At 54.6% G+C, this 24,578-nt stretch overlaps 2 protein-coding genes across 2 annotated transcripts in view; both read left to right on the top strand.

Annotated features, from left to right (window-relative positions):
• The window catches only part of PTDSS2 (phosphatidylserine synthase 2), a 29,933-nt gene extending 18,891 nt beyond the window's left edge, over positions 1–11,042 (top strand). Inside the window, exons 5-12 of the mRNA XM_058807028.1 lie at positions 444–578; positions 1,428–1,478; positions 2,929–3,042; positions 3,695–3,813; positions 4,475–4,589; positions 6,206–6,351; positions 9,179–9,364; positions 10,157–11,042. Of these exons, the coding sequence (XP_058663011.1) occupies positions 444–578; positions 1,428–1,478; positions 2,929–3,042; positions 3,695–3,813; positions 4,475–4,589; positions 6,206–6,351; positions 9,179–9,364; positions 10,157–10,301 (1,011 nt within the window). The 3' untranslated portion in view covers positions 10,302–11,042. The remainder of the gene's footprint in view (positions 1–443; positions 579–1,427; positions 1,479–2,928; positions 3,043–3,694; positions 3,814–4,474; positions 4,590–6,205; positions 6,352–9,178; positions 9,365–10,156) is intronic.
• Positions 11,043–13,816: 2,774 nt separating this feature from the next.
• On the top strand, positions 13,817–24,210 carry SYT12 (synaptotagmin 12). The gene is made up of 8 exons (XM_058807600.1): positions 13,817–14,076; positions 16,372–16,582; positions 17,765–17,958; positions 18,534–18,926; positions 21,200–21,415; positions 21,488–21,608; positions 21,769–21,902; positions 22,626–24,210. Exons 2-8 carry the CDS (start codon positions 16,546–16,548, stop codon positions 22,797–22,799), a joined length of 1,269 nt encoding a protein of 422 aa, XP_058663583.1. The 5' UTR covers positions 13,817–14,076; positions 16,372–16,545; the 3' UTR covers positions 22,800–24,210.
• Positions 24,211–24,578: the final 368 nt, after the last annotated feature.

Here is a 24,578-nt window from a genome sequence, read left to right as displayed (position 1 = left end):
ATTAATTCTGGCTTTGTCCAGCTTTGCTGCCTGTCACAGATGTTGCAGGGTCGAGCCTTGACCACAACAGTGAGTGATTCCACTGGGAAATAAATGCTCAGCAAATGTGGGGCTGATTTAGCAACAGATGAATTCACATTTTGGTCATTTTGATGATTTCTCTTTGCTGTTTGCATGGGACCTTACTGGAAATGGGTGTTGGGAAGGATGAGCTGGGGAGGGATGGGGAGCACAGAGGAGTAGCTTGGGGTAAAGTGTTAAAGATCACTGATTTTTCATCTTTAAGGTAATTCTGTAGCCATTTTTTCCCTTAATATTTAGGATTAAAGGCTCCAAGTCAGGTTGGACTTTATTTCAGCAATTGTTCCTCCAGAAATTTGTAAAAGGGGTAATTCTTGATTGTATGTGAGTGCCTCAGGGTTCCTGGTTTGTGTTCCCTGCAGACGGTGCAGGACGGGCGGCAGTTCATGAAGTACATCGACCCCCACCTGGGGGTTCCTCTGCCTGAGAGGGACTACGGGGGCAACTGCCTCATCTATGACCCTGGCAATGCAACTGACCCCTTCCACAACATCTGGGTAAGGAGCAGACTCACTCAGGAGGCTGCTTTTGGGTAAAAATCCACTTAACTGAACTCTTCAGAGTGCACTTGTGGGTCTGGCTGAGTGCTGAATCAGAGCACAGCCTGTGCGTGACTCTCCAGCCTCTTCATTTCCCTTCTCTTGACCTTTCCTGTCCATCACATGGGGGTGTGTCTCTCTGGATCCCAATTACCTGATTGCCCAGGGTTCAACAGCTCTTCTTTCTCAGCTCCTTGGTGTCAGATTTTCCCCTCAGAGTTTGGATTTCTTGGTGTGCTTGAGGAGTCTTCTCCTCAGTCAATTTTGGTGTCAAATTGTCCCCTCAGAGTGTGGATTTCTTGGTGTCTTTGTGGATTCTCCTCCTCAGTCACCTGGGGCACCAAATTCTAAAGCTGCACCACAGAACCCCAGAATGGTTTGGGTTGGAAAGATGATGTAACCCCACCCCCTGCCATGGGCAAGGACACCTTACACCAGTGCAGGGCTTTTCTGAGTCCTAAAAGCCATCAGGTTTCTCACTGGCAGAAATTCCAGGGCAAAGGAATGATGGTGATTTACAGCTCCCTGATTGTATGGAGTGAGGAGCACCCAAATCCCTTGGGTCTGCCCTGTAAATCCTCAGTGCATCAAAAACTGGGATAACTGGGATATGATAAAAGCAGAGGGAAAGGCACTGTGTCCAGGGCCTGGCAGGGCTGGTAAGATTTAAGGAGCTCTGCTAAATTCCTTCCTGATGAAGGAGTGCAAGTATTTATGTGTGGGAAAAACAGACTTTTATTGCTGCATTTTTCTTGGAAAAAAAAAAAATAAAAAGGCTGTGACCTTCACTCTCTTTTTGGTTTTCAGGACAAGCTGGATGGATTTGTTCCTGCTCACTTTTTTGGGTGGTACCTGAAGGTAAGAATGACTCATTTCAACTTAGGAACTCTGCTCCTTTGTTCCCAAAGCCTCACTGCTGCTGCTTTTGTGGTGCCAGGCCTTGGTCACTTATACCAGGCTGTTTGTAATACATGAAAATACATATCAATATGTCAAAAGCCTTTTCCCCCTTTTTTTCCTGTCTCCTGCCCATGTTAGGGCACCTCATTTATTTCCAGAGCTTTGTTACATCAACAGGCTCCTTCCTTCTCCACAGGGATTCATCCTGGGGTCAGATCAATAAAAAACTTAATTCCTGTAGCAGCAGAAATGTTGGAATGACCTTTGGAAGTGGAGTGTGGGGCTGGCAGTGACAGTGATGTTCCCAAAGGAAGATGTTGTTGCTGCTGTTGCTTTCCCAGTGGCATGAGATCAGGATTTTAAACCATTAAATGGGCACTAGTTTAATTCTTGTTACTTTTGAGTTGGTATCAAGCAACTGCAGAAGGAATTCCAGCTGTGCCTGTCTCTGGCAGAACATTCAACAATGTTTTGCTGATTACTTTGGTCTAAATATTACCTTTTTTAACTCAAGCAGGCTGCCTGACTCAGGAGATTTTGCCCCCTGCAGACCTTGTTTGGGTTTGCTGTTCTAATAACAAACTGACAGAGCTTGGCTGTTCTGAAACAAGCTGGAACTGTTGGTTTGTGTTTTCATTTAACAGTGCAGATGTGTTCTGTGAGTGGCTCACCTCAAAACCAGAGGTGAATTTGCTGGGCATGGGGAAACCTGGACTTCAGCTTGTTCTGTTAATGAACTGAATTCTCAATTTGGAAAACTTGGATCCTTTATTTTCCAAGAGAATTGCATTAAGAAGCTGGGCTGCTCAGCTGGAAGGAGACTGGCTGCTGGATTTCCTCAGAGCCATAGCATATTTTTCTCTTAAATATGTTAAATATGAACCTATTTCTCTATTAAAAGCTGGAAGTTGAGTGTGTTGTCTCAATAAACAGAGATGGGCCTGTGTTTGGATTTTTTCCCCCAAATCTCAAAGCACCAGGGTGGCAATATTGAGAATGAATGGGCCTCATTCATCAGAAATTATTGTGGCTTTGGAGTCGTTCAGAGCCCATAAAAGGCTCTGAAAAGCCTTTTCTGAGCACTGTAAGAACGATGCTGCCTGTGGTGGTTGAGCACCCAGTAATTCCATGCATTTAACTCATTTCCCTCCTGCTGAATCCCATTTTACCAGAATTTATCATAATCTGTATTCCTGTGCTGGTTTTGGCTGGGGTGGAGGTGATTTTCTTCAGTGGCCTTTCATGTCTCTTGTGCAGGTAATGGTGATAAGTTGAGAGGCCTGTGAGCATTTGGACCATCGTATCACAAAAATAAAATTGTCCTGAGTTTTCTGATCCTTTTCTGGATACTGGAGACAACTGTAGATGTGTTTTAGCAGCTGTTTAAAAGGCTTTTTTCTCCTTTCAGACTCTGATGATTCGGGACTGGTGGATGTGCATGATCATCAGTGTCATGTTTGAGTTCCTGGAGTACAGCCTGGAGCACCAGCTCCCAAACTTCAGTGAATGCTGGTGGGATCACGTATGTACTGCAGGGATCAGAGTTTGTTTGGGAATTCAGATTTTACAGGGAGGGCTGGGAAGTGAGGAGAGCTGGGTTGTATCCCATGTGTGACTGCTCCCTGTTCGGTTTGTGACCTCCTTGTCACTGTTTCTGTCATTTTGTGTCTTACAAACACTTGGACATGGTTAAATATTTGTTTGGGTTTGTTTCACACCACAGGGAGGATCTAAAGCTGTACCTGAACATTTTCAAATATTTGCTTCTGTAGCAAATAAAAGCAATAAAGCAATAAAGTCTGAAAAATTCAGAGAAAGGCAAAACTTGGTGTGAGCTTAAAGGGAAACTCTTTTAAAATTGTGTTTTATTTTCCTGTGAGGTCTGAGTTGGTGCCAGAGCGATCAGAATTCCCTGCAGTCAGGGCCCACAGCTCTGGGTTTGTGTTTAGATAGATTTTGGGGAATACCCAAGCTTGGAGTCATTTGCTCCATGACTGTGTTTTCAAAAGTCAGTGCATTATAAGAGACATCAAGCCAAGCTATTTAACCTTCAGAAAACCTGTGGAATTAACACTCTGTCCCACTCCTTGGAATGCAGGGCTGTGCTGTAGTGATTCCCTTTGCCAAGCTCTAGTGTTCCTTCCCCAGCATCATTGCTGTGTTTCTCCTTCCAGTGGATAATGGATGTGATCTTATGTAACGGGTTAGGAATTTACTGTGGGATGAAGACCCTGTCCTGGCTTTCCTTGAAAACCTACAAGTGGCAGGGGCTCTGGAACATTCCAACCTACAAGTAAGTTGGGGAGGAGGGAACTCCACAGGCACAGCACAAAGGCTGGGCCCCTGTTCAAGAGCTTGGTTGTTCTGTTTGGGTTAATATGGATTAAAGAATTCCCAGGTGGCTCCAGAATCCAGTGACTTACTGGAGGTTTGTTGGAGAGTTTTATTCACCTTGTGAATGGCATTGTTGGAAATCCACCTGTGTGTCCCAAACATTGCCTGATGGCTGGGACTGAGGGCATCCTGGGGAAATGAGCTTATTTGATGAAATGGTTTAAGGAAGAGCAGGAATCCAAGTTGGCATCATGCTCCCATTCACAGCAAGGATCTGTTTGGTCTTTTTGCATTCCCTAGTAACCAGAACTTCACAGGAACTGGGACACTGGGAATTAAAATTTAATAAATCCCTTGTAGTTGTGTACCAGTAATGACCCATGGTGCTCTGTAGTGTCTTTGCTGAGCAGAGCAGAACTGCTTACAACAGTGGGTGTAGTATATTAAAGCTTAAATTGATAATTAAAATAACAAGCTCAGAGCTAATCTCATTAAGTTGTGATTTTAATGGAGTAAACTGAGACATTTTGCATATCTGAACTGGTGTCTCAAATGGAAACTCTGGCAGATGCCTCTTGCCTGCTTTCCCTTCAGGCAGTGGTTATTTTGCTTTTTTCCAGGGGCAAGATGAAGAGGATTGTGTTCCAGTTCACCCCCTACAGCTGGGTGAAGTTTGAGTGGAAGCCAGCCTCCAGCCTGCGCAGGTGGCTCGCTGTCTGTGGCATCATCTTTGTGGTGAGGACACCTCTCTGGCCCTCCTGTCCCCTCTTCCAGGTCCTGCCACTCAGGCTGCAGCCCTGGCCATGTTCCTGAAGCTGAGGCCAGCAGGGATCCCTTCCCAATCCCGCAGAACAGGGGGCTGTGTCCATGTCTCTGGGACAGGTGACAGATGCACTGCAGAAAGGGCTGTCCTTGCTTGCTGCCCACTGTTCTGGCACTGGGAGCACTATGAACTGGGATCTTTGGGTTCTCAGCAAGGTGCTGCTCCCCAAAGCACTGGCTGTGGGTGAAAGTAGCTCCAATCCCTCAGTTTTATGCAGCTGCAGGTCACATTACAGCTGGAAGGGGCTGTATCCAAGGCCTCTGGCTCCTCTGAGCTCTCTCCTGAGGTACAGATCTGCCTAAATCATTCAGTTCTTCTAGAATTTTTTTTTAAACATTTCACTGCACACACAGCACCTGAGTGGGTGGAATTGTTTTATGCTGGGAATGCAGCATCTGAAATTCATACCAGTGCCTGTGAAGCTGAACTTGTCGCCCACATGACTGACAGGCATTTAAACTGCCCAGTTTACCCTTCCCTTTTCCCATTTCTGCCCCTTTGCCAGCCAGGGGACTTTGGCCATCCATGGGATGTCACTTGACTCTGCTCTGGGCAACTCAAATTTATCTCAGCCCAGCAGCTGTGAAATTTAACTAAATCCATCCCCGTGACACTGGTGGTGATCCAGGGGCACTGGGCATGAACCAGGTTCAGTGGCACAGGACAGAACTCTGTGTTTTGCCAGAACAAACTCCCAGCACCTGATTCCTGCTGCAGGACACATTGGCCAAGCTCACATTGCACATCAGGCCTGCTCTGTGGGAGGACTGAAAGAGTATAATATAAATAAAATAGATGTTTCCCCTAAAGGTTGCTGGTTGCACCCTGAAGAAAGGGGGGTTTAGGTGCTGCTGTAACAGAGATCCCAGTGAATTCTTACTGAACTGTGGGATTATGTTTCTTTTAGCACATCTCAGCTTCAGCTGACAGGTTCCAAGCAGCTTCAGGTTCTGGCTCACTCCTTGGGTTTCAGCAAGGCTTAATGCCCTTTGTTATCACTTCTTTTGAAGTGACAATCTGGTGTCTCTGCTCCCTTAAGCACATTGCCAGGGCAGCTGCTGGAGAGAACATTTTGCTCTTAATTTGTAATCAACTTTCCCAAGTTGTCTTTGAGGGTGAGTTTATATAACTGAGAAAAAACAACCCAGCCCAGCCCCCCCAGGATGTGCAGCTCTGCCTCTTGTTATGGTGGGGCTCCCTCAGCTGGATTTCGAAGGGCAGGGAAAGGAAAAGCTGTGCTTTTGGGATGTGCCCTCAGTGTTTGTGCAGGTACTTTGGCCTCTTGGTTTGAAGTTCAAAACCTTGCTTGAAATTTGAGGGTACTGCTTGTTCAGCTTTTTGTTGTGATTTTTTAGTGCCTCTTCCAAAGTAAAGGAAATGTTTAAAAACCAAGTTTTGGGTGGGTGCTGATGGTTCAATCAGAGATGCTGAGAACTGCACAGGGGGCGCCATTCAGGGAGAGAGGGGCATTCCAGGCTCCATCCAGTGGTATTTTCCAAATGTAATTCCAATGTCCCCCCCCTCCCAGTTTTTATTGGCAGAGCTGAACACGTTTTACCTGAAGTTTGTGCTGTGGATGCCCCCTGAACACTACCTGGTGCTGCTACGCCTGGTGTTTTTTGTCAACGTGGGAGGAGTGGCCATGAGGGAGATCTACGACTTCATGGATGACCCGTAAGCCCCTCCTCTCTGTACTTGCCATGTCGAGCTCCACGTGCTTTGTTTTGAACTTGCTCCAGCTTGCTGGCATCCATCTTGGGCACCAGTTCAGTTCAGCTTGTCAGGGACAACAAGGCCTAATCCCAAAGCATCCGCTCTGTGTTCCTTTGTTCCAGAGGTACCACTCTCACTGCCCCTGGTCAGAGAGCAGCTGTTGTTAAGGGCATTGTGTGTGCACTGTGTTAACCTCAGTGTCTGGTAGATGATGTCTCTGTGGAGAAGGGAATGTGGAAATGAGCTGGAGTGCCCCTGGCTTGTGGGTAGAGCGCTGCGCTCCGATTCCAGACCAAGAGCCAGGAACTGCAGTCCTTGGATGTGCCCTCTGGAGACATCAGGGCCCAGACTAAAAAATTTATTCTTAAAGGCACCTCTTTCCTTGAGCTTTCTTCCCCCTGGCCCTCTGGAGCTCTCCTGGCATCCTCTTGCAGGTCAGAGGCCCTGGGTAGCAGGGTGTGCTGCAGGTGAGGCACCACACACAGCAGTGCATGTACTCGAGACCGTTCCCACCTCAGCATCATATTTGTCCTCGCTGCTTTTGTTTCTGCAGACCATGTGAGAGCTGAGAAAGCTTTGTTCTCAAAATCACCTTTTCTTTTAATGTCACAACCTGCCTCAGCCCACATCCTCAGCCTGAGGCACCGCCTGGCTTCCAGGGGTGTTCATTGTCTGTCGCTGACCAACGCAACAAAGTGTCTGTGTTCAGAATTTAGGGTTCCAACATGGTCTGAAGATCAGTTTCCCTTGCAAGGCTTTGACTCCTAGAACTGGGAAGAAGGGCCAGCCCACATTGCTTAGTCGGAATTCAGGACATTCCTCAGGGGCAGGATGCCTTGCCCTTGGTGCTGGACCTACTGGTTTGGGACGTGCCTCCAACTCACAGGTAAGAAGAGTCTCTGCCTTGCTGCTGAGCTCCTCTCCTTAGCACCATTCATCTTCTTGTGTTGGGGTTGGAAAAGCTCCTTTGCCCTCTGTCAACCATGTGGCATAACACAGGAGTTTGGGAGAGCCATCCCTGGCCAGTGCCTCATCCCTGGCTCTGATTGTTGTTCTTTCCACAAGCCAGAGCAGCTCATCCCAAGCTGTGCATCCCTGTCACTGCCACTACCCTCTGCTGGGGGAGGTGACTGCCCTCACATCCTGGGGCTCCTGGCTCTGCTTGATGCCCCCCAGAGCTGACATTAGGCTGCTCCTGCAGAAGGGCAGAGCTGAGCTCTTACCTGGCACCTTCTCTGCGGAGGGTTTTGTAATCCCTTCCTGCATTCCAGGCCATCCTGGCAGAGAGGATCTGCCCCCATTTATCAGCTTCACTTGCACGTCATTTCAAGCCAAGGATCCTTCAGGATTCTTCCCATGGTGTTGTAGGGGAAGAATGATTTGTTCCATGGCTGTATTTACAAAAGTCAGTGCATTATTCCTGCTGGGAAGAGCAGGCTGTACCAGAGGCTCCTGGCTTACATCACATGGGAAACCTTGCTGACCTTTTCCTTTTGGAAACTCTTAATGCTCAAAGATTGGAATATTCCATTGCCCTTCCTTGACAAAAACGTGGCTCACTGCCTTGGCTGGTGGTGCTGGGATTGTCTGGGATGAACTGAGGAGGTCTCTTCAGCCAGCCCTGCAATGCTGGGTCTAGAAAGCAGTGAAATTCCAACATGAAGAATTCTTCTTCCTATTCAGCATTCTGAGTATCTGCAGGCAGTTGTGGGGCTTTGCTTGCAGGACCTTGGGCTGAGCATGGTGATAGTGTAGTGCCTGGAATTGTGACAGCCCCAGGAGAGGGAAGAAGCTTTCTCCAGCCCTCACACACCACTCACTGCCTCAGAGTTCCTGAGGACTGGATGTGTGAAATGTTCCTGGCCAGGAGTGTCTTGATGCATTTGTAGCATTGACCTAGTCACACATTCCTCATGGAGTCTTCCTCTCACCTCCAAGGAGTCTGCATCAAGCCCACGAGTTTTTATCTCCTTCTTCACAAGAAAAATCTTTCACATCTTTCCTGAATATTAGGGCAGGAAACCAGCTCTCTTCCCCGGCAGCCTTAGGGGCTGCCCAGCTCTTGTGTTGGGGTTATCTTTGATTCTGTTGTCAGGGAAAGGATGGCACAGGAGGAGGCAGCCCAGCAGAGCACAAAGCTGCCCTCATCATCCCAGCAACTGGAATTCCCTGTGAGAGATCTGCTGCTTCTCTTTTCATCTCTCTGCCTGTGGGTTAGGGCTGGTCTCTGCCCGTTTAATCTGTCACCACCTGGAGCAGTTTCTGCAGCCCTTTCATCTGAGCTCATCCAGGCAGGATACCTTTTAAGAAGGAATGCACTCATCCCCTCTGCATCAGCACTCACCTACATTTGATTTATTCCATATTTTTTCCCAGTGTATTTGGATGGTTTGGTGTAGCTTGAATTCCACTTGGGTGTCAAATATTGCTCTGGGCCTGGTGTGTGAGAAGCTCCTGTTTGGAACCATACCCTGAACATCAGCTGGTCTCAGGCTGGTCAGAGAATTGTTTCATGTGGATTTATCTCCCTGGGAATGGGGACACTTCCTGCATTGTGTGGTGGTGAAGGTTAACTTTTCTTGCTTTTAGAGCCTCTGAGAGGAAACTGAAGTAACACCAGCATGAAAGTGTCATCCTGCAGAGCCTTAGTGCGTGTGTGATCTGAACTAGACATGTAGGACTGTGCCAAGCTGAATTAAATCCCTGCCCCAGCTGTCTTTTTGTGCAGATTTCTCCACATCCCCAGTTGTACAGCAGTGAGATGTTCTTGTCTGTGTTTCCCCTGCAGGAAGTTCCACAAGAAGCTGGGCCAGCAGGCCTGGCTGGTTGCTGCTATTACTGCCACGGAGTTCCTGATCGTGGTCAAGTACGACCCCTACACGCTCACCCTCTCCCTGCCCTTCTACATCACCCAGTGCTGGATCCTGGGGATTATCCTGGTGCTCACCTGGACAGCCTGGCGCTTCTTCATCCGGTGAGTGGGGCTGCAGCTGGGGTTTGGGAGGATTTGTTCAACCCCCATCCTCAAATGTGCCCCCTGGAAGTGCCTGGGGAGAGAGCACAGCTCTCCTGGGTGGCTGCAGGTTCTGGAGTAAACAGGGAGCTCCCTGGGCCTGATCCTGGCAGCTTCCTGTCTGGATCATGGAAAGAAGCTGCACAGGGCCTAAGGAATTAGCAGCCTCCCTTTTGGGAGCTGGAGAGAGGCTCTGCATATCAGGGGCTGGAGGGACAGGACAAAGGGAGATGGCTCTGCACATATCAGGGACTGGAGGGACAGGGCAAGGGGGAATGGCTCTGCACTGACAGAGAGCAGGGTTAGGTGTGATGTGGGGAAAAATGAGGGTGCTGAGGCCCTGGCACACGCTGCCCAGAGAAGCTGTGGCTGCCCCTGGATCCCTGGAAGTGTCCAAGGCCGGGTTGGATGGAGCAGCCTGGGGTAGTGGAAGGTTGCCCATGGCAGGGGGTGGAAGGGGATGGGCTTTAGGATCCCTTTCAATCCAAATCATTCCACAGCTGTTTGAAGTGCAGTGCTGTGTGGAGGGGGCAGCAGTGGCTGCTCCTGCAGGATTGGCTGTTGTGCTCTGGAAGAGGTGGGAAGAGCCAGGACACCAGCCAGAAACACAAAGTGCCAGTGAATCAGTGCCATCAGCAGTGGTAGCAATGCCCAGCCAGAGGCTCCAGTGAGTTGTTATCCCCAGCAGCTTGGTGCAGAGAGGCTCCCTGGTGCTCTCCTGCAGGCTGGAGCCGTGTGCTGTGTGTGTTGCAGGGACATCACCCTGCGCTACAAGGAGATCCGGCGGCAGAAGCAGGAGCACAGGCACGACAAGGACAAATGCCTGAGCAATGGAGATGGACACTCAGCCCTGCTGGAGGAGCCTGACGGGAGCAAGCTGCGGGAGAGGAAGCTCTGAGCACGGACACGGGGCTGACAGCAACTCGTGGTGCCCTGGTGCACAGCCCCAACCTTATCCTACCTAACTCCTCATTGTCCTTGTTAGCGTTCCAGCGTGTGGGAATCCTCACGGGGAGGATGGCCCTGGCACAGCCCCCTCTCTCCTCGTGTCACCAGGGCAGGGCCAGAGGAGGTGTGTGTGGGGGAGGTCAGTGCTGAGCCTGCACACGGGGCAGGGCCTCCCCCTGGTGCTGTGTGCCTGCCTGGGATCCAGCTGTGGAGATGGGGCTGGGAGTACGGCACACAGGGATCTGCTGCTCCATTCCCAGGGAACCCAGAGCTCCGTGGGGCCTTTGGGCATTAGGAACACTTGTTTTGGAGTGTACAGAGACCAGGCACGGGAAATGAATTCTGTTCTTCCTGCTGGAACTCCCTGGAGCTGCTTAGGAGGAGGATGGGGTGACCGTGGGTACATGGGGACGTGTGGCCAAGCTGCGTTCCTTGCACAGGATGTACCACACTGCACTGCTGCTCCAGCCCCTCCACGGGGCATCCCTCTGACTTCCAGCATCCTGGAGCAGCCTGAAGCACGTGGGTGGTGTGTCCCAGCTCTGGGGAGACTGACAACTTCTCCTTAGCTCTTATTTTTAATTTCTCTTTTAGTCTCGGTCATCTCTTAAATGTAAGGGAAGGTGAAGTGAGAAAGGCCAGCCTGCCTTTGCTCTGCGGAGTAAAATGTGTCACAAGCAGAAACCGGGAATGTCCCATCAGTCTGGAGTTCTTTGCTTTGTCCTTGCTGCAGGGGGTTTGCTCTGGGGTCTGACAGGAGCACATCAGGCTCTGCCACCCTTTGTCACCGCCCTGTTCCTTCCAGGATAGCTCCAGAGTGGGGGATTTCTGGGAAGGCTGATCCCTGCAGTGTCACATCCCCATCCCTGTCCCCCTGCCACCAGCAGGCCCAGGCCAGGCCCGTCCCTGACACGGCACAGCCAGGGAGCATCCTGAGCCAGGCAGTGTTTGTGCTGGTGACTCAGCAGCCTGGGAGGGGAATTGGAAGCCTGGGCTGCTTTGTTTCCCCAGGTCATTATTCCAGAATGTGGGAGCTGCACTGATCCACACGGGTTCTGTCCCCTCTGCTCCGAGCCCTCACGTCGCTGTCCTGGGCATTGACGTCACCCTGACACCGCCTAATCCAATCTGGCTGCTTTTCAGGGAAGTGTTTGTCCAGGAGAAAATGGCACAAACACCACAGTACAATTCCAAGAGTGCAACCCCAAACTTCCTGCAGAGCTTGCAGACCTGCTGCCCACCACACGTCTGGGTTTTTAATCTGGTTTTGTCCTCTACGGGAATGACAGCCAACATCTGCATTTCTCCCAGCTTTAGTGTCTCAAATGCTTTCCACCTGTAAAAAGTGGGAAGTTGGGAATCCCCAGTTGGGGAGGTGGCCAGGTGACACAGGGGGTGTTGTCACTGCACCCCTCTCCCACCAAAGGGCCACTTACCTGCGCTGGCAGCAGCTGGTGAGGAACATCCAGAAAGATCCAGGAGCTTTGACCTCGTACATGAACCACTGACTCATCTGTGTGCATCCAGGGGATCCCAGGGACAGTCTGGATCCTGCCCATGCAGTTCTGAGTGCTAGTTTGTCCTTTGGGACAGTGTCCTCTCTTGTCACCTCACACACACAGAGCCAGGGGGCTGAGGGGGAGCTTGGGCTGTGTCCCCTCCAGCATGGGGATGGATGGATGCTGGGCCTTGAGGTAAGGAATGTGTCCAGGTTTTCAGGGAAAAAGGTGAGCTCTGCTCATTGCAAACTCACCTGGGTTTAGGAATCCTTTTGTGATTGCCTGGCAGCAGTGCTCAAAGCAGCCTCATAGGGGGGAGGTTGAAGGAAGCCAAGATTCCTCATGGGAATAACGTTTGATGTGGCCTAAAATGGGACCCTCCCTGTGGGAGAGCAGAGGTGCCAGCTCCTGCTTCCACACTCAGGAGTGTCCAGCCCACCTGGAGCAGGAATCCCACCTGTGGTCACACTGATTTCATGGAGAGCTGCCCAAAGATAAGTGTTGGCTTTAAAAAGGAGGGGTTTTAATAGGTGCGTTGGTGTCTGTTTGAGGCTGGGTGAATCCAGGTGCCCAGCTTGGAAATTTCCAAACCTCAGCCTGTGGTTTGGAACCCAATCCCATCTGGAACAGCTCTGGGGGTCACTTTTGCCCAGAGTGTGGAGTGGTGAGCCCCGAGGTGCCGTGCAGGAGGGTGCTGGACCCGAGCTGTCCTGTAGAGGGACATCCTGCCACATCCCTGGGGATGCAGAGGAGCTCTGGGAAGTGGGGAAGGACCACGGCCTGCTCTTTTCCAGCTGTGCCCGGAGGAAGAGCCAGGAAGCCTGATGGAAAGGAGCCTTGGCTGCTCTCCCACCCAGGCAGTGTTTTGGTACAGTAAAACTTGCTGTGTTTTCTCCCTGGAAATGAACTTGTACCAGGAAATCACGGGAGCATCTCCAGTGCTGCCCTCCCTGGATCGTTCCAGAGCAGGGAGCAGCAGCCAGCCCTGAGCTGGCCCCGGGGCTGGATGTGGGTGTTCCTGGGAATTACAGGGCTTCTGGAATGTCACACTGCTCCATGGCCTCTGACCCCACCTTTTCTCAGGTCGTGTGGGTGTTTTTTCCCCATAAAATCGCAATTATTCCATTTTCTCCAAGGAAAGTGTTTCTCCTGCTGTCTGAAATTGCTCCTTCGTGCCCTGGGAGTCGCCTGGCATTAGGTGATGTGGCAGAAGCCATGGATATGAGGGAAAGGGAAGATCCCACAGGGGGGTGTGAAGGCACAATCTTTCCAATGGCGGTGGTGTGGTGGGCATGGAGCCACACTGAGGGGCTTTGGGGACCAGATCCCAAAAGGTTCCACTTTCTGCTGCAGAGGGAGAGGGATCTGATAGTTTTTCTTAGGAAGATCCAAAGCCAAGAGCTTGCTGAACAGTCCCAGGTGTCCCCATGGCAGGAGGGACACACAGCTGGAGCTGTTTGGGATGAGGGAGACCCCAAGGATTCGGCTTTGGGGTGGAGACCCAGAGACCCCAAGGGGCTCTGCAGCCCTTGAGGGACATGGGGAGAAACACTCGTCAGGGTCTATAGGGAGGAGCAGCTGGAGATGCACTGGGATGGACCAGGGAGTCCCTGGAAAGGGGGATTTGGGGGAGCCTGGTATGGCCAAGCACACAGCAGAGGGTGTCTGGTGTGGGATGGGGGATCTGGCATTGTCCCTCCTCACTCCTGGCTGGGATTTGGGGTGCGTTTGTAGGGATTTGGAGTAAATTTTGTAGGTTTTTTAATGGCAGCTTCCTCAGGAAGGCTGTGAGCCCGGCAGGCAAAGAGCGAGAGCCCCCCTGGGTCCCCGGGCTCTGCCGGGGGGTTCGGGCCGGGCCGGGCCCAGCCCCGGGGAGGGTCCGGCGAGCGCAGAGCCCGCCCAGCTCATGGCACGGGGGAGCGGCGGCTCCGCCCCGGGCTGGGCTGGGCGAGGGAGCGGAGCCGCTCCGGGTCCCGCACCGTCGGGAGCATCCCGGATCCATCCCAGATCCCGGGCTGGCTCTGCACCCGCAGGGACCCCCGGAGCATCCCGGGGCTGGGGCCACCCGAGGATCCCGGGGCTGAGCTGGGGACCCCCGGGCGGCGCGGGGGGCTCTGCCCGGTGCCCAGCGCCGGCCCCGGGGCTCGCAGGGTCCCCCCCGGCCCGAGGGAGCGGACCCAGCCCGGCGGATGCCCCGCAGGTCCCTGAGGATTTGTACCTGTCCAGGTAAAGCGCGGGGGGCCCGGGTTGGGCGGGATGTGTCCTCTGGGGGGGCCATGGGTGACAGCAGAGCCCAAATCCTGTTTTGGCAAGTTCGGAGTGCGTCTCTATGGGTGCCAGGAGCAAACTCCGTCCGTGCCGCTGGTGTGCCCTGCGGCTGGAGCCGGGCTGGGCTGGCCAGGGCAGCGCTGCGGGACCGGCAGCACCGAGCTGAGCTCAGCCCGGGCCCAGCGCTCCGGCCCCGGGGCAGGACAGGCAGCGAGGATGGGCAGGGACAGCGCTGGAACCCGGGCTGGGGTGTTTGGGGACTGCAGCGTGCTCGGGGGGTCATAGCCAGGGTCCCCAGGTGCTTTGGGGACAGCACTTGGGGTGTCTGTGCCTGTGGCCTTGGCAGCAGCGAGGTGACAGCCCCCTGAAGGCTGGGGGACCCCTTTTCTGGGGGGACAGGTGCTTTGGTGCTGTTTATGTCTCCCCCCTTGGGTTGTTTTATTGTCCCTCCAAGCAGGGAAAGGGACCTGAGCTCTGCAGCAGCTCCCAGGGAAAATTAAGCTGCCCTGGCATTGGGGTGTTGGGATGGATGGAGAGGACTCTGCACCCCAAACCAGGGCTCTGCCCCCCTTTCTGAGGCTCTGCACCCCAAACCAGGCTCTGCAGCCTGATCCTGAGGTCTGGGGGTGAAAAACCCATCAATCCCTGTGCTGCCAGCAGCAGGAGAGCCGTGCCTCTTCCCTTCCCAATGCCTCATGCTTGATTTCCCAGGGATTTGAGCAGCAGGTCAGGGGGGTGTCGGAGCAGCTCGGTGCAACGCTCCAGGGAAGAGCTCAGTTTAAAAAAAAAAAGCCATAAATCCTTCCCTGAGCACCTCCACCCCCGTTTCCTCACTCAGGAGAGATTGATGCTGTTTTCCTAATAGGAAAATACCGCTGGGTTTCATCCCAGTGCTGAGCACTGCAGTCTCTTTCCAGGTGATGCCTTGTAAATCTGCTTAACTTGCTGCTTAGAGCTCATTAGAGAGGGAGGTTTGGGGGAGAGAAGCTCTGAAAGGAAAGAAAAATTAGGAATTCCTTCTAATTTCCAGAGGAAATTGGGAAGAGATGGAGGGGGTTTAAAGGGGATGTTTGTCCTCCTGCAGGGAAAGTCAGTCCTGTAAACTTTGCTGTTCTCATATTAAAAATAATTGGGAAGCAGGGAGAGGATCAGAGCACCTTGCTTGGGCACAGGGGCTTTTCAGGGCAGAAAAAGAGGCAGTTTAGAGTAAATCTCCATCACGTTGCTCTGTGAAAATGTCAATTTTCAGCTCTAAACAGCAAAGTGGGCCCTGAGCTGAGCTCAGGCCATGACATGAGCTCAGCACGTTCCCAGCCAGGGCAGGGCTGGGAATTTATCCATTGCACAGGGAGGTTTGTGCCAGAGGGAGGAACCTCCCAGCCCCATCCCAGCCTTGCTGTCACTTCGGGTCACAGTCAGGGCTCCCCTTGCTCCTGCTATCCCAGGCATGGGCTCTGTGCCCCTGCAGAGGGGGCCAGGCCAGCACAGCTGATATCCATGCCATGAAATTCCCACTTTTGCCCTTTAAAGTCCAAGCCTGGGTGGTTTTGGGGGGAGTTGATCACCCCCATGCAGTGCCTGAGGCCAGGCCAGCTCCCTGAGTGGGCTTTGGGAATTCTGGGGAAGGGCTGGGGGCTCAGAGGGAGGTGTGGGGGGTTTAGGTGAAGTGCTGAGGTTGTGTCCCCGTGGGGTTCTGTGGGATCTCACAGCTCTCCATGGTCTGTGATTCCCTGGCACGGATACCAGGGAACAGGGGGTGCTGCTCAGTTCCAGCAAATCCCTGGATTTGCTTGTTGGGTGTTTTTAGGGATCCCAAACCCCCCTTTTCACAGCAGGAGTAGCTGGCTTGGGCAAATCCCCCTCAGCATCCCTGGTGCCTGTGCTGGGATCTGCCTGGGAGAGCAAATTCCTTTTGACCTGACTGTGAAAAACCCTTTTTGGGGGGGAAGGCAACAGAGCTTTCCCACTGCAGGAGCTGATTCCTGGGGAACCACATCCCCTAAACCCCTCAGTGACCCCAAAATGGAGGAATGGGGCTGCCCCCCTCAGCTGAGCCCAGGGCAAACCTCGGGAGAGGCTGGGAGACTGCAAGAGGCAGAGGAAGGTTTCAGCTGGAAAAGCAGCAAAGGGCTTGGAGGGCTCCTGGAGGAGGGATGCCATACACAGAGAGCTTGGGAATGCCGCCTGTTTAGAGGCTCCCGAGGTAAATGGAGCGGCTCTGCCCCTTCCCAAGCGTTCCCGTCCCTCCTGCAGCTCCTGCCGGTGCCTGAGAGGAGCCAGGGCCGGGAGCGATGGAGGGGGAGAAGTGATGGAGCGTCCCTGCTGGAAAACCACCAGGCATTGGATCTTTGAGTTGTCCCGTTCCTCCTGACGCTGTGTGCCGCGTCTCACGCATTCCAGGCTGTCCCCTCGCAGGGAGCGTTTGCCATGGACACCGGGCACGTGAGCAGATCCCGCTTCAGCGGTGAGTCCTCCCCAGGGAGCCGGGAAGGGTTCGGGGCAGAGCTGCTGGCGCTCACACCGAGGTCGTTTTGGGGCTGGTCCTCGCTGCTTTCCATGGGGAGAACCCTCTGCTCCATGTGCCCGCTGGGTTTTGCTTCCTAAAGCAAGGGTAAAACCCTTAAAACCTCCAAGTTTTCCAACCTGAGCGCTCAGCCCTCAGAAACAGGCAGGGATGAGGGGGAAGCAAGTTCCAGTTCCAGGGATTTGCTCTAGGAGTTCCTCAGAGGTAGGAGCCAGTAAAAGATTATTCTGCTATTTTTATTTTCATTCCAAATTTTGCCCCTCCACCATAGCAGGAGCCTGGGAGCTCTGGCACGGGAAACCTCCAACTGCTTCCCACAGCATCCTTGGCAGGGATGCAGGGATGGAGCAGAGCCCTTCAGGGCTTTGGATGAAGCAGGAGCCGGGTCCCATCCCAATGTTTAACCTCGGAGCTCCCCGTGGGCTGCTCCGGGGCTCCAATTCGCTTTGGCTGGGAATGCTCAGCTCCTTCTGCTGTTCCTGCTGGAGGAGGGCTGGGGGGAGCAGCAGGTTGTCCCTGCGCTCGGATGTGGTGTGGGAGTTCAGCCTGGCTTCGGGCTTTTTCCGGCTCCGGAGGAGGCAGCGGGAGCGCTGCGGCGCGGGGCTGCCGGGGGACTCCGGGATGAGGAATCCTCCTCCCGTTTCCCTCTCTCTTCCGTTGTCCCCGTCCCTCCGGTGTCGCACGGGGCGCTCGGTGCCAGTTCGGCGCGGCGGCGATGGAGGCTGGTGCAATGCAGCAGGAGCCGCTCGCAGCCCAGCCCGCCGCTCCCGCCCCGCGGGGCTCTCTGCCTGTTTCCCGCAGCTTTTCCCTTTGGTTTTTCCCTTCTCCCGGCTTTGCCTGGGCCGAGGGCGATGCGGATGTGCGCTGGGCACATCTGCCGGTGGGACAGAGCAAAGGGCGCCTGGGGAGCGACACGGCCGCTCGCTGGGAGCGGGAGCACAGGAGAACTTCATCTCCCGGCAAAGCCGAGGCAGGGCTGGCATTTCTGGCTGGCAGAGCCTCTGCCCGACCCGGCTGGGAGCTGCGTTTATCCCCTCCTCGGCCCGGAGCTTGGAGCCGAGGCTAAGACTCCTTGCCGGGGTGGTGACCAGCCCCTGTCCCCTTGTCCCCCTGTCCCCGCAGTGGCCTCCAGCCCCCCGCGCTGGGAGATCGGGCTCTACGCCGCCGGCGCCTTGGCGCTGCTGGGAATCGCAGCCATCAACCTGTGGAAGCTGTGGCGCTCCGGGAGCTACCCGGCCCCTTCCCCCTTCCCCAACTATGACTACCGGTACCTGGAGCAGAAGTACGGAGCGGCGTGCCCGGACATCAGGAACAAGGTAAGGGGGAAGCTGCCTCTGTCTCCTTCCCTTTGCGGGATGCCGGAGGGGTGGGAGCATCTCCTGGATCCCCTGGCGGGGTGGAATGGCCACAGGCAGCAGCCTGGTGCTGCTGGAGCTTTTGGGGGATGGCTGGAGCCGGGAGCTGCGGGAAGATCCGGGCTCACTGCCGTGGCAGCTTGAGGCCAGGCAGGGGCCGGGATGCGTCCAAGGAGGCGCCGGGGAAGCCCAGCTGTCCTGCTCGGCACGGAGGGATGGGATTGGGATGGGATAGGAGAAGCCTAGCTGTCCTGCTTGGAACGGAGGGGTGAGATTGGGATTGGGATGGGATAGGAGAAGCCCAGCTGTCCTGCTTGGCACGGAGGGGTGGGATTGAGATTGTGATGGGATAGAAGAAGCCCAGCTGTCCGGCTGGGCACGGAGGGATGGGATTGGGATGGGATAGGAGAAGCCCAGCTGTCCTCAGCACGGAGACTTGGGATTGGGATGGGATAGAAGCCCAGCTGTCCTGCTGGGCACAGAGGGATAGGATTGGGATGGGATGGATGCAGCGCCTGCTCTCCTTTCCCCGGCAGCGAGGGCTGGCCCCGGGCTCGCAGCGGGCTCCAGGCCGGAGCTTGTCGTCCCGCAAGAGCAGCCTGAGGGCAGAGGACACCTTGGAGAGCATCCAGGAGCTGGGCAGCCTGGAGCTGATGGGCAGAGACCTGGGCCTGGCCCACTACGGCCCCCTGAGGAAATCCATCTCGGCCGACTCGCTCAACTCCATCTCATCCATTGGGAACAACTTCGGGCAGGATTTCACCGTGGGGCAGGTGGAGGTGTGCATGGAGTACGACGCGAGGGCGGCCGCCCTGCACGTCACGCTGCTGCAGGGCAAGGACCTGCTGGAGAAGGAGGACGCGCGCTTCGAGTCGTGCTTCATGCGGATCAGCCTCCTGCCGGCCGAGCAGATCGTCGGCATCTCCCGGGTGAGCCCCTCCTTCTCTGCCAGAGCACACCTGGATCACCCCGGGGGTTTGGGTGGCAGCGTCCCCAGGCCTCATTCCCCAAGGAAGTGGCAGCAGGGAGCTGCAGGCATGGCAGGATCGGGAATGGTTGGCACGGGATCTGGGGGATATCAGCTCCCCAAGGAAATGGTGGGGTTTGGGAGCAGGAAGTATCAGGCATGCCAGGATGAGGAATGATTGGCACAGGATTTAGGGGATATCAGCTCGCCAAGGAAGTGGAGAATGGGGTTTGGGAGCAGGGAGCATGCCAGGATCAGGAATGGTTGGCACAGAATCTGGGGAATATCAGCTCCCAAAGGAAATTGTGAGGTTTGGGAGCAGGGAGTGTCAAGCATGCCAGGATCAGGAATGGGTGGCACAGAATTTGGGGGATAACAGCTCCCCAAGGAAATGGTGGGGTTTGGAAGCTCCAGGCATGCCAGGATGAGGAATGGTTTGGCGCAGGATTTGGGGGATATCAGCTCCCCACAGCAGTGATGGGATTTGGGAGCAGAGAGTTCTGGATTGGCACAGGATTTTGAGGGATGTCCAAGGACGGTTTGCATATCAGAAACCGTCAGCAGAGGCAGGAATGTCTCTCCCCTCTTGGCTGGAATTTGGGCTGACTTTGTCATCTCCAAGTGTGGCTGGGGGCAAGTTTTCCTGCTTGGCTGTCCCTGCTGGGGAAGGGATGCTGTGGCACATGGAGGCCTGGGGTGGGATCTGGGGGGCCGTGGCAGTTTGAGCAGGTGCTGCTGGTGCCTTGCCATGGCCCCACAGTCCCCTGAGCCCCACAGTCCCTCTCCTTCCCACAGCAGCCCCAGTGCTTTTCCCTCCCCACAAAGGATGTGGCAGTGGAAAATCCATTTGGCAGCGCTGACAACCACAACCAGGGTTGGCTCTGGTGCAAAACGTCCCTTTTTAAGTGCCTCAAAAGCTGCTTTTGGAAAGCAGGAGCCTCAGTTTTCTTCCAGCAGCTCCTCTGTTGCAGAGTCAGTTTGATTTAATCAGGATATCCCAGCAAGGAGTGGGAATTTGGTCCCCATTGAGGCACCTCTCCACTGGGGTGGAGGTGCCATTCCATCCCCACAAACTGGCTGCTGCGTCCAAAACATTTCCACAGTGCCTTTTTAGATCATTTTCCCATCCAAATCTCTGGCTCTTTATTTATGCTCTGGAGATATTTATTATTTAGTGTCATTATTTATAATTCACCAGCACAATTTACCTCCTCAGCTGCCCCAAGGCCATGGATAAAGGCCCAGCCGCTTTTTTTTTCCCCAGTGCTTCTGGAGGGTTTTTAAATAGCAGCTCCTGTTTGGTTGTACTTGATCAAGAGCTCCCAAAATACAGCGTGGGCTGCAGACAGACAGTCTGTGAAATCTGCAGGGCTTTAAAATCTGCTCTTCACATAGAGGAGCTCAGGAGGTTGGTGGTATCCAGTGGGAGAGCATGGACCAAGAAGGCAGGAATGGCAGGTGCTGCCTTTGTGTCCTTTATCCCAGGGATGGAGCAGGGTTAGGAGCAGACTGAGACAGGAGAGAGTCCTTGGAGGAGGTGACTGGAGAGTCCTTGGAGGAGAATCTCCTGGGGACTTTTGGGGTGACACAGCCCCACAGAGAGGTCCCTACTCCATCCATATTTGGGTGGCTTTGGGGAGCTGGTTGTTCCACTTTGCTCCATGCTATCCAAGGCTGCAGCCTTCCATCCCATGGGACATCTTGGGTACTGAAACAGGGCTGGAGTAGTGGGAAAAAAAAATCCCTAAAGCCATGACTTTAGAGCATTTCCCCTCAGCCAGTTCTTTGGGATCAGCACCAGCAGGATGAGCCATGGGAGCTGCTGCTGCCTCTGCTCCCAGGGAATGACCTGACACGGGGACACAGCTCCATTCCCACAGGGCACATTCAGGAGCTGGTTCTGCTTGGAGAAGGGCTGGGGGTTACACCTTATAGCTATAAATCCCGTTGCCTGATACAGCCAAGCCGAATGTGCATCCGCACTCCCAGGGGCTTGGGATCTATCTGAGAGCACTGAGCCAACGCTGATTCTCTAATTAAACTAATTAACAGTCACTGGGGCAGGTCACAGCCCTGATTTTCACCCCAGTGGGCGAGCAGTTTCTGCGGTCAGGTCGGGAATAAACCCTCCCGGTTGGATGGGGCGTGCCCTGGGGATCCCAACGAGATGGGGCCAAGCAGGGCTGCAGCGCCCAGCCCCAGGCGTGCCAGGGCTAATCCCCCTTCCCACGGCAGATCCAGAGGAGCTCCTACTCGGTGGCGTTCGACGAGCGCTTCTCGGTGCCGTTGGACCCGGCGGCGCTGGAGGAGAACAGCCTGCGCTTCTCTGTCTTCGGCGTGGACGAGGACGAGCGCAGCGTCAGCACCGGCGCGGCCGAGCTCAAGCTCTCCGACCTGGAGCTGGCCACGCGCCCCTTCAACGCCTGGCTCTACCTGCAGGACACCAACAAGGTGAGCCAGCGGTGTCCCTGCTCCCAGCGGGGGTTTGGGACGTGGCTGTGTCCTGACTGTGGTGTCCCTCAGGCGGTGGACACGGTGGGGGAGATCCTGCTCTCCCTGAGCTACCTGCCCACGGCCGAGCGGCTCACCGTGGTGGTGGTCAAAGCCAAGAACCTGGTGTGGACCAATGGGAAGGTGACTGCAGGTGAGGGGGCTCCATGGTGGGGTTTGTCCTGATTTATCCCGTTTGCTTCATTGGGAGTGGCTCCCCGTGAAGACAGACCTGCCAGGAAGGGCCACCAGAAAGGTCCCCCACCTTCTCCACATGGCTGGGGACACTGATCCCTCTCCTGCCCTCCGAGCAGATCCCTTCGTCAAGGTGTACCTGCTGCAGGACGGGAGGAAGATCAGCAAGAAGAAGACAGCGGTGAAGAGGGGAGACACCAACCCCGTGTTCAACGAGGCCATGATCTTCTCCGTGCCCGCCATCGTGCTCCAGGTCTGGCCCAGCATGAGGGGGCTGGGGAGGGGGCACATCCCAGTGCTTCTCAGGGGAGCTCCTGGGGGTGTGGGGCTCTGGGGGCTGATTTTGGGGGTTGTAGGTGTGTGTGGGGGCTTTTGTGGGGTATATGGATGTGTGGGCACTGTTGGAGGGTATAGGGATGTGTGGGAGCTGTTGGGGGATATGTGGATGTGTGGGGGCTGTTGTGGGGTATAGGGATGTGTGGGGGCTGTTATGGGGTACAGGGATGAGTGGGGGCTGTTATGGGGTACAGGGATGAGTGGGGGCTGCTTGGAGAGGTGTGGATGTGTGGAAATGGCTGCTGGAGGGGGGATGAGTATGGGGTGGGACTCTTGGGGAGGATATGGATGTGTGGGTTGGAATACAGCAGGGTGCACAGGCATGGTTTGGTATGTGGACAGGGCAAAGATGGGTTAGGGGATGTGGGGTAAAAAAAGGGGGATGTGGGGTAAAAAGAGAGGGATGTGTAAGTGTGGGGGGATATGAGGGTGGGTATTTAGGGATTTGGGGGCCTTCAAGAACAGGGGGTGGGTTTGAACATGGTGTGGGCCCAGAGGGCCACGTGTGTGTGGGCTATGGAAGGCTGGGTGGTGACACACAGATGTGCTGGCCTGGTGGGTGCATGTCCCATGCAGAGGGCACAGGGACACGCGTCTGGCCGGGTGTGTGTGTGTGTGGTGACATCCCCGTGCCCGGCAGGAGCTGTCCCTGCGCGTGACGGTGGCCGAGAGCGGCGAGGACGGGCGCGGTGACAACACGGGCCACGTGCTGATCGGGCCGGCGGCCAGCGGCATGGGCACCACGCACTGGAACCAGATGCTGGCCACGCTCCGCAAGCCCGTCTCCATGTGGCACCCACTGCGCAGGAATTAGGATCCCCAGATCCTGGGGACAGCGGGCCCGCAGCAGGGACTCGGTGGCACCCACAGGGCCGAGCTGCTGAGGGGCCCAAAGCACCCGGAGCACGGAGAGCGGCTCCGTGGGCACATTCCGGGCCAGGCAGGAGCCAAATGGACCAAAACCAGCAGGAACCTCCCCAAACCACGGCTCCAGGGCGTTCCGTGTGCTCCCAACGGCCTCAAAATCCACGGAATCCTCAAATAGGGACTCTGAGCAAGGGAGAGGGGGGATTCCTTTGGAAGGTGGTTCTTGGGTGGGATTCCTTTGAAAGGTGGTTTCTGGGTGGGAATGGTGAGGGGGGTGACAAAAGCCAGCCTGGCGTGGGTGGTGATCCTGAGGGGATCTTTTGTAGTGACTTTGGCGTGCTGTGCCAGGGTTGGAATGTTTCCAGTGAGAATGGAAAAAGGGAGCAATAACAGCAGAAAATCAATTGTTACATACAGCTTCTCCTCCCGTCTGTTCCTCCACACAGCAAATCCCTGCCCATCTCTACTGGCTGCATAGGCAGGGATTGGTTTCCAACCATTTGGTTTCCAACCTCTTGGGTTTGAGGTCAGATCCATGCTGGGAATCGTCTCCTAAAGGTCCAGTAGGATTAGGGGCAGCTTTTCCCACCCCAGCCACTTTTCCAACCCAAACTCACCTTCGGAGTGCTCAGGACAGCACTCCAAATTCCTGCTCCTTAACACAATTCTCACAACTGGGGATTGTTTTTTCCAGCCTCTAATCCTGGTCTTGGGCTGTGACTTACCCTATAACCTGTTTTATCCAAGATTTGGGCATAGAGAAGAACACCTTGGCCTTGTGACCCAAGGCAGGTGGGAAAGGTCCCTAATTTTATAATTTTTAAGCCAAACTCCTGTTTCAGAAGGAAGCCTGTGTGGATCCTTTCTGCTGCTGGGCTCTGTCCCAAGCCAGGTTTGGGATTTTTGGGGAGCTAATTCCCACTCTGGTTTGTGGAGGGTGATGGAGCCCCTCATGGCACAGGCTGGAGAGCAGAGGATGCACTGGGGCCACATCCCTGGAGCCTGCAGCCTTGGCTTTTCCTGCCTGCAGGATGCTGGTGGGAAGCCAGGCTGGGAAATCTGGGGGTGTCTGGGACCCTGTGCCATGGAATTGGCACCACAGGACAAGCATGGGCTGGGATGTGGCTGCTTGGATGATTTCAGCAGGGAAAAAGCTGTGAATGAGCCATTTATCTGTTTTTGGGGTTTTTTTTAACCATCCCTGATTAAAAAGTAACTCCAAGGTGAGTTAACACCTGAGCTGGTGGCACTTTTCCCTTCCCATCTGTGCTGCCTGACCTTCCCTTTGGGACAGGGCTGTGATGTCCCTGTTCCACCATCCCCCTCTGCTCTGGCTCCCCCTACCCATCTCCACTCACTGGTGCCCAGATTCCCTTCTCCCACACTTCCCCACCTCTCCCTGTCCCACCTGCTGCCAGGGGAGCCAGTGCCACCCCTCCATGCGTGATGCACAGCACCAAGGCACCAGCCAAGCATGGAGGGGTTTGAAGGATGAGGAAGTTTTTGTGGGAAGTTGTTCACAGCCAGTACTCACAGCCCACGAGGTTTGGGGGGAAATTTGCTTATTAGCTACCCCAGCCAAGTATTTGGGAAGAGATGGACACAGAAATCCTTGGCTGTCTGGCAGCTCCTGCCAACTGCTGAGCTTTACTTGGGATGAGGTGAGTGACTTCCAGAAGTGCTGGAATCTGTGATGTTTAGTCCCAAAAGGATGGGGAATGTGTGG

This window comes from Ammospiza caudacuta, chromosome 6 (genome assembly GCF_027887145.1).
Source record: "Ammospiza caudacuta isolate bAmmCau1 chromosome 6, bAmmCau1.pri, whole genome shotgun sequence".
Lineage (NCBI taxonomy): Eukaryota > Metazoa > Chordata > Aves > Passeriformes > Passerellidae > Ammospiza > Ammospiza caudacuta.
The sequence above is the reverse complement of the archived record's forward strand: the minus strand, read 5'-3'. Positions and strand labels throughout refer to the sequence as shown.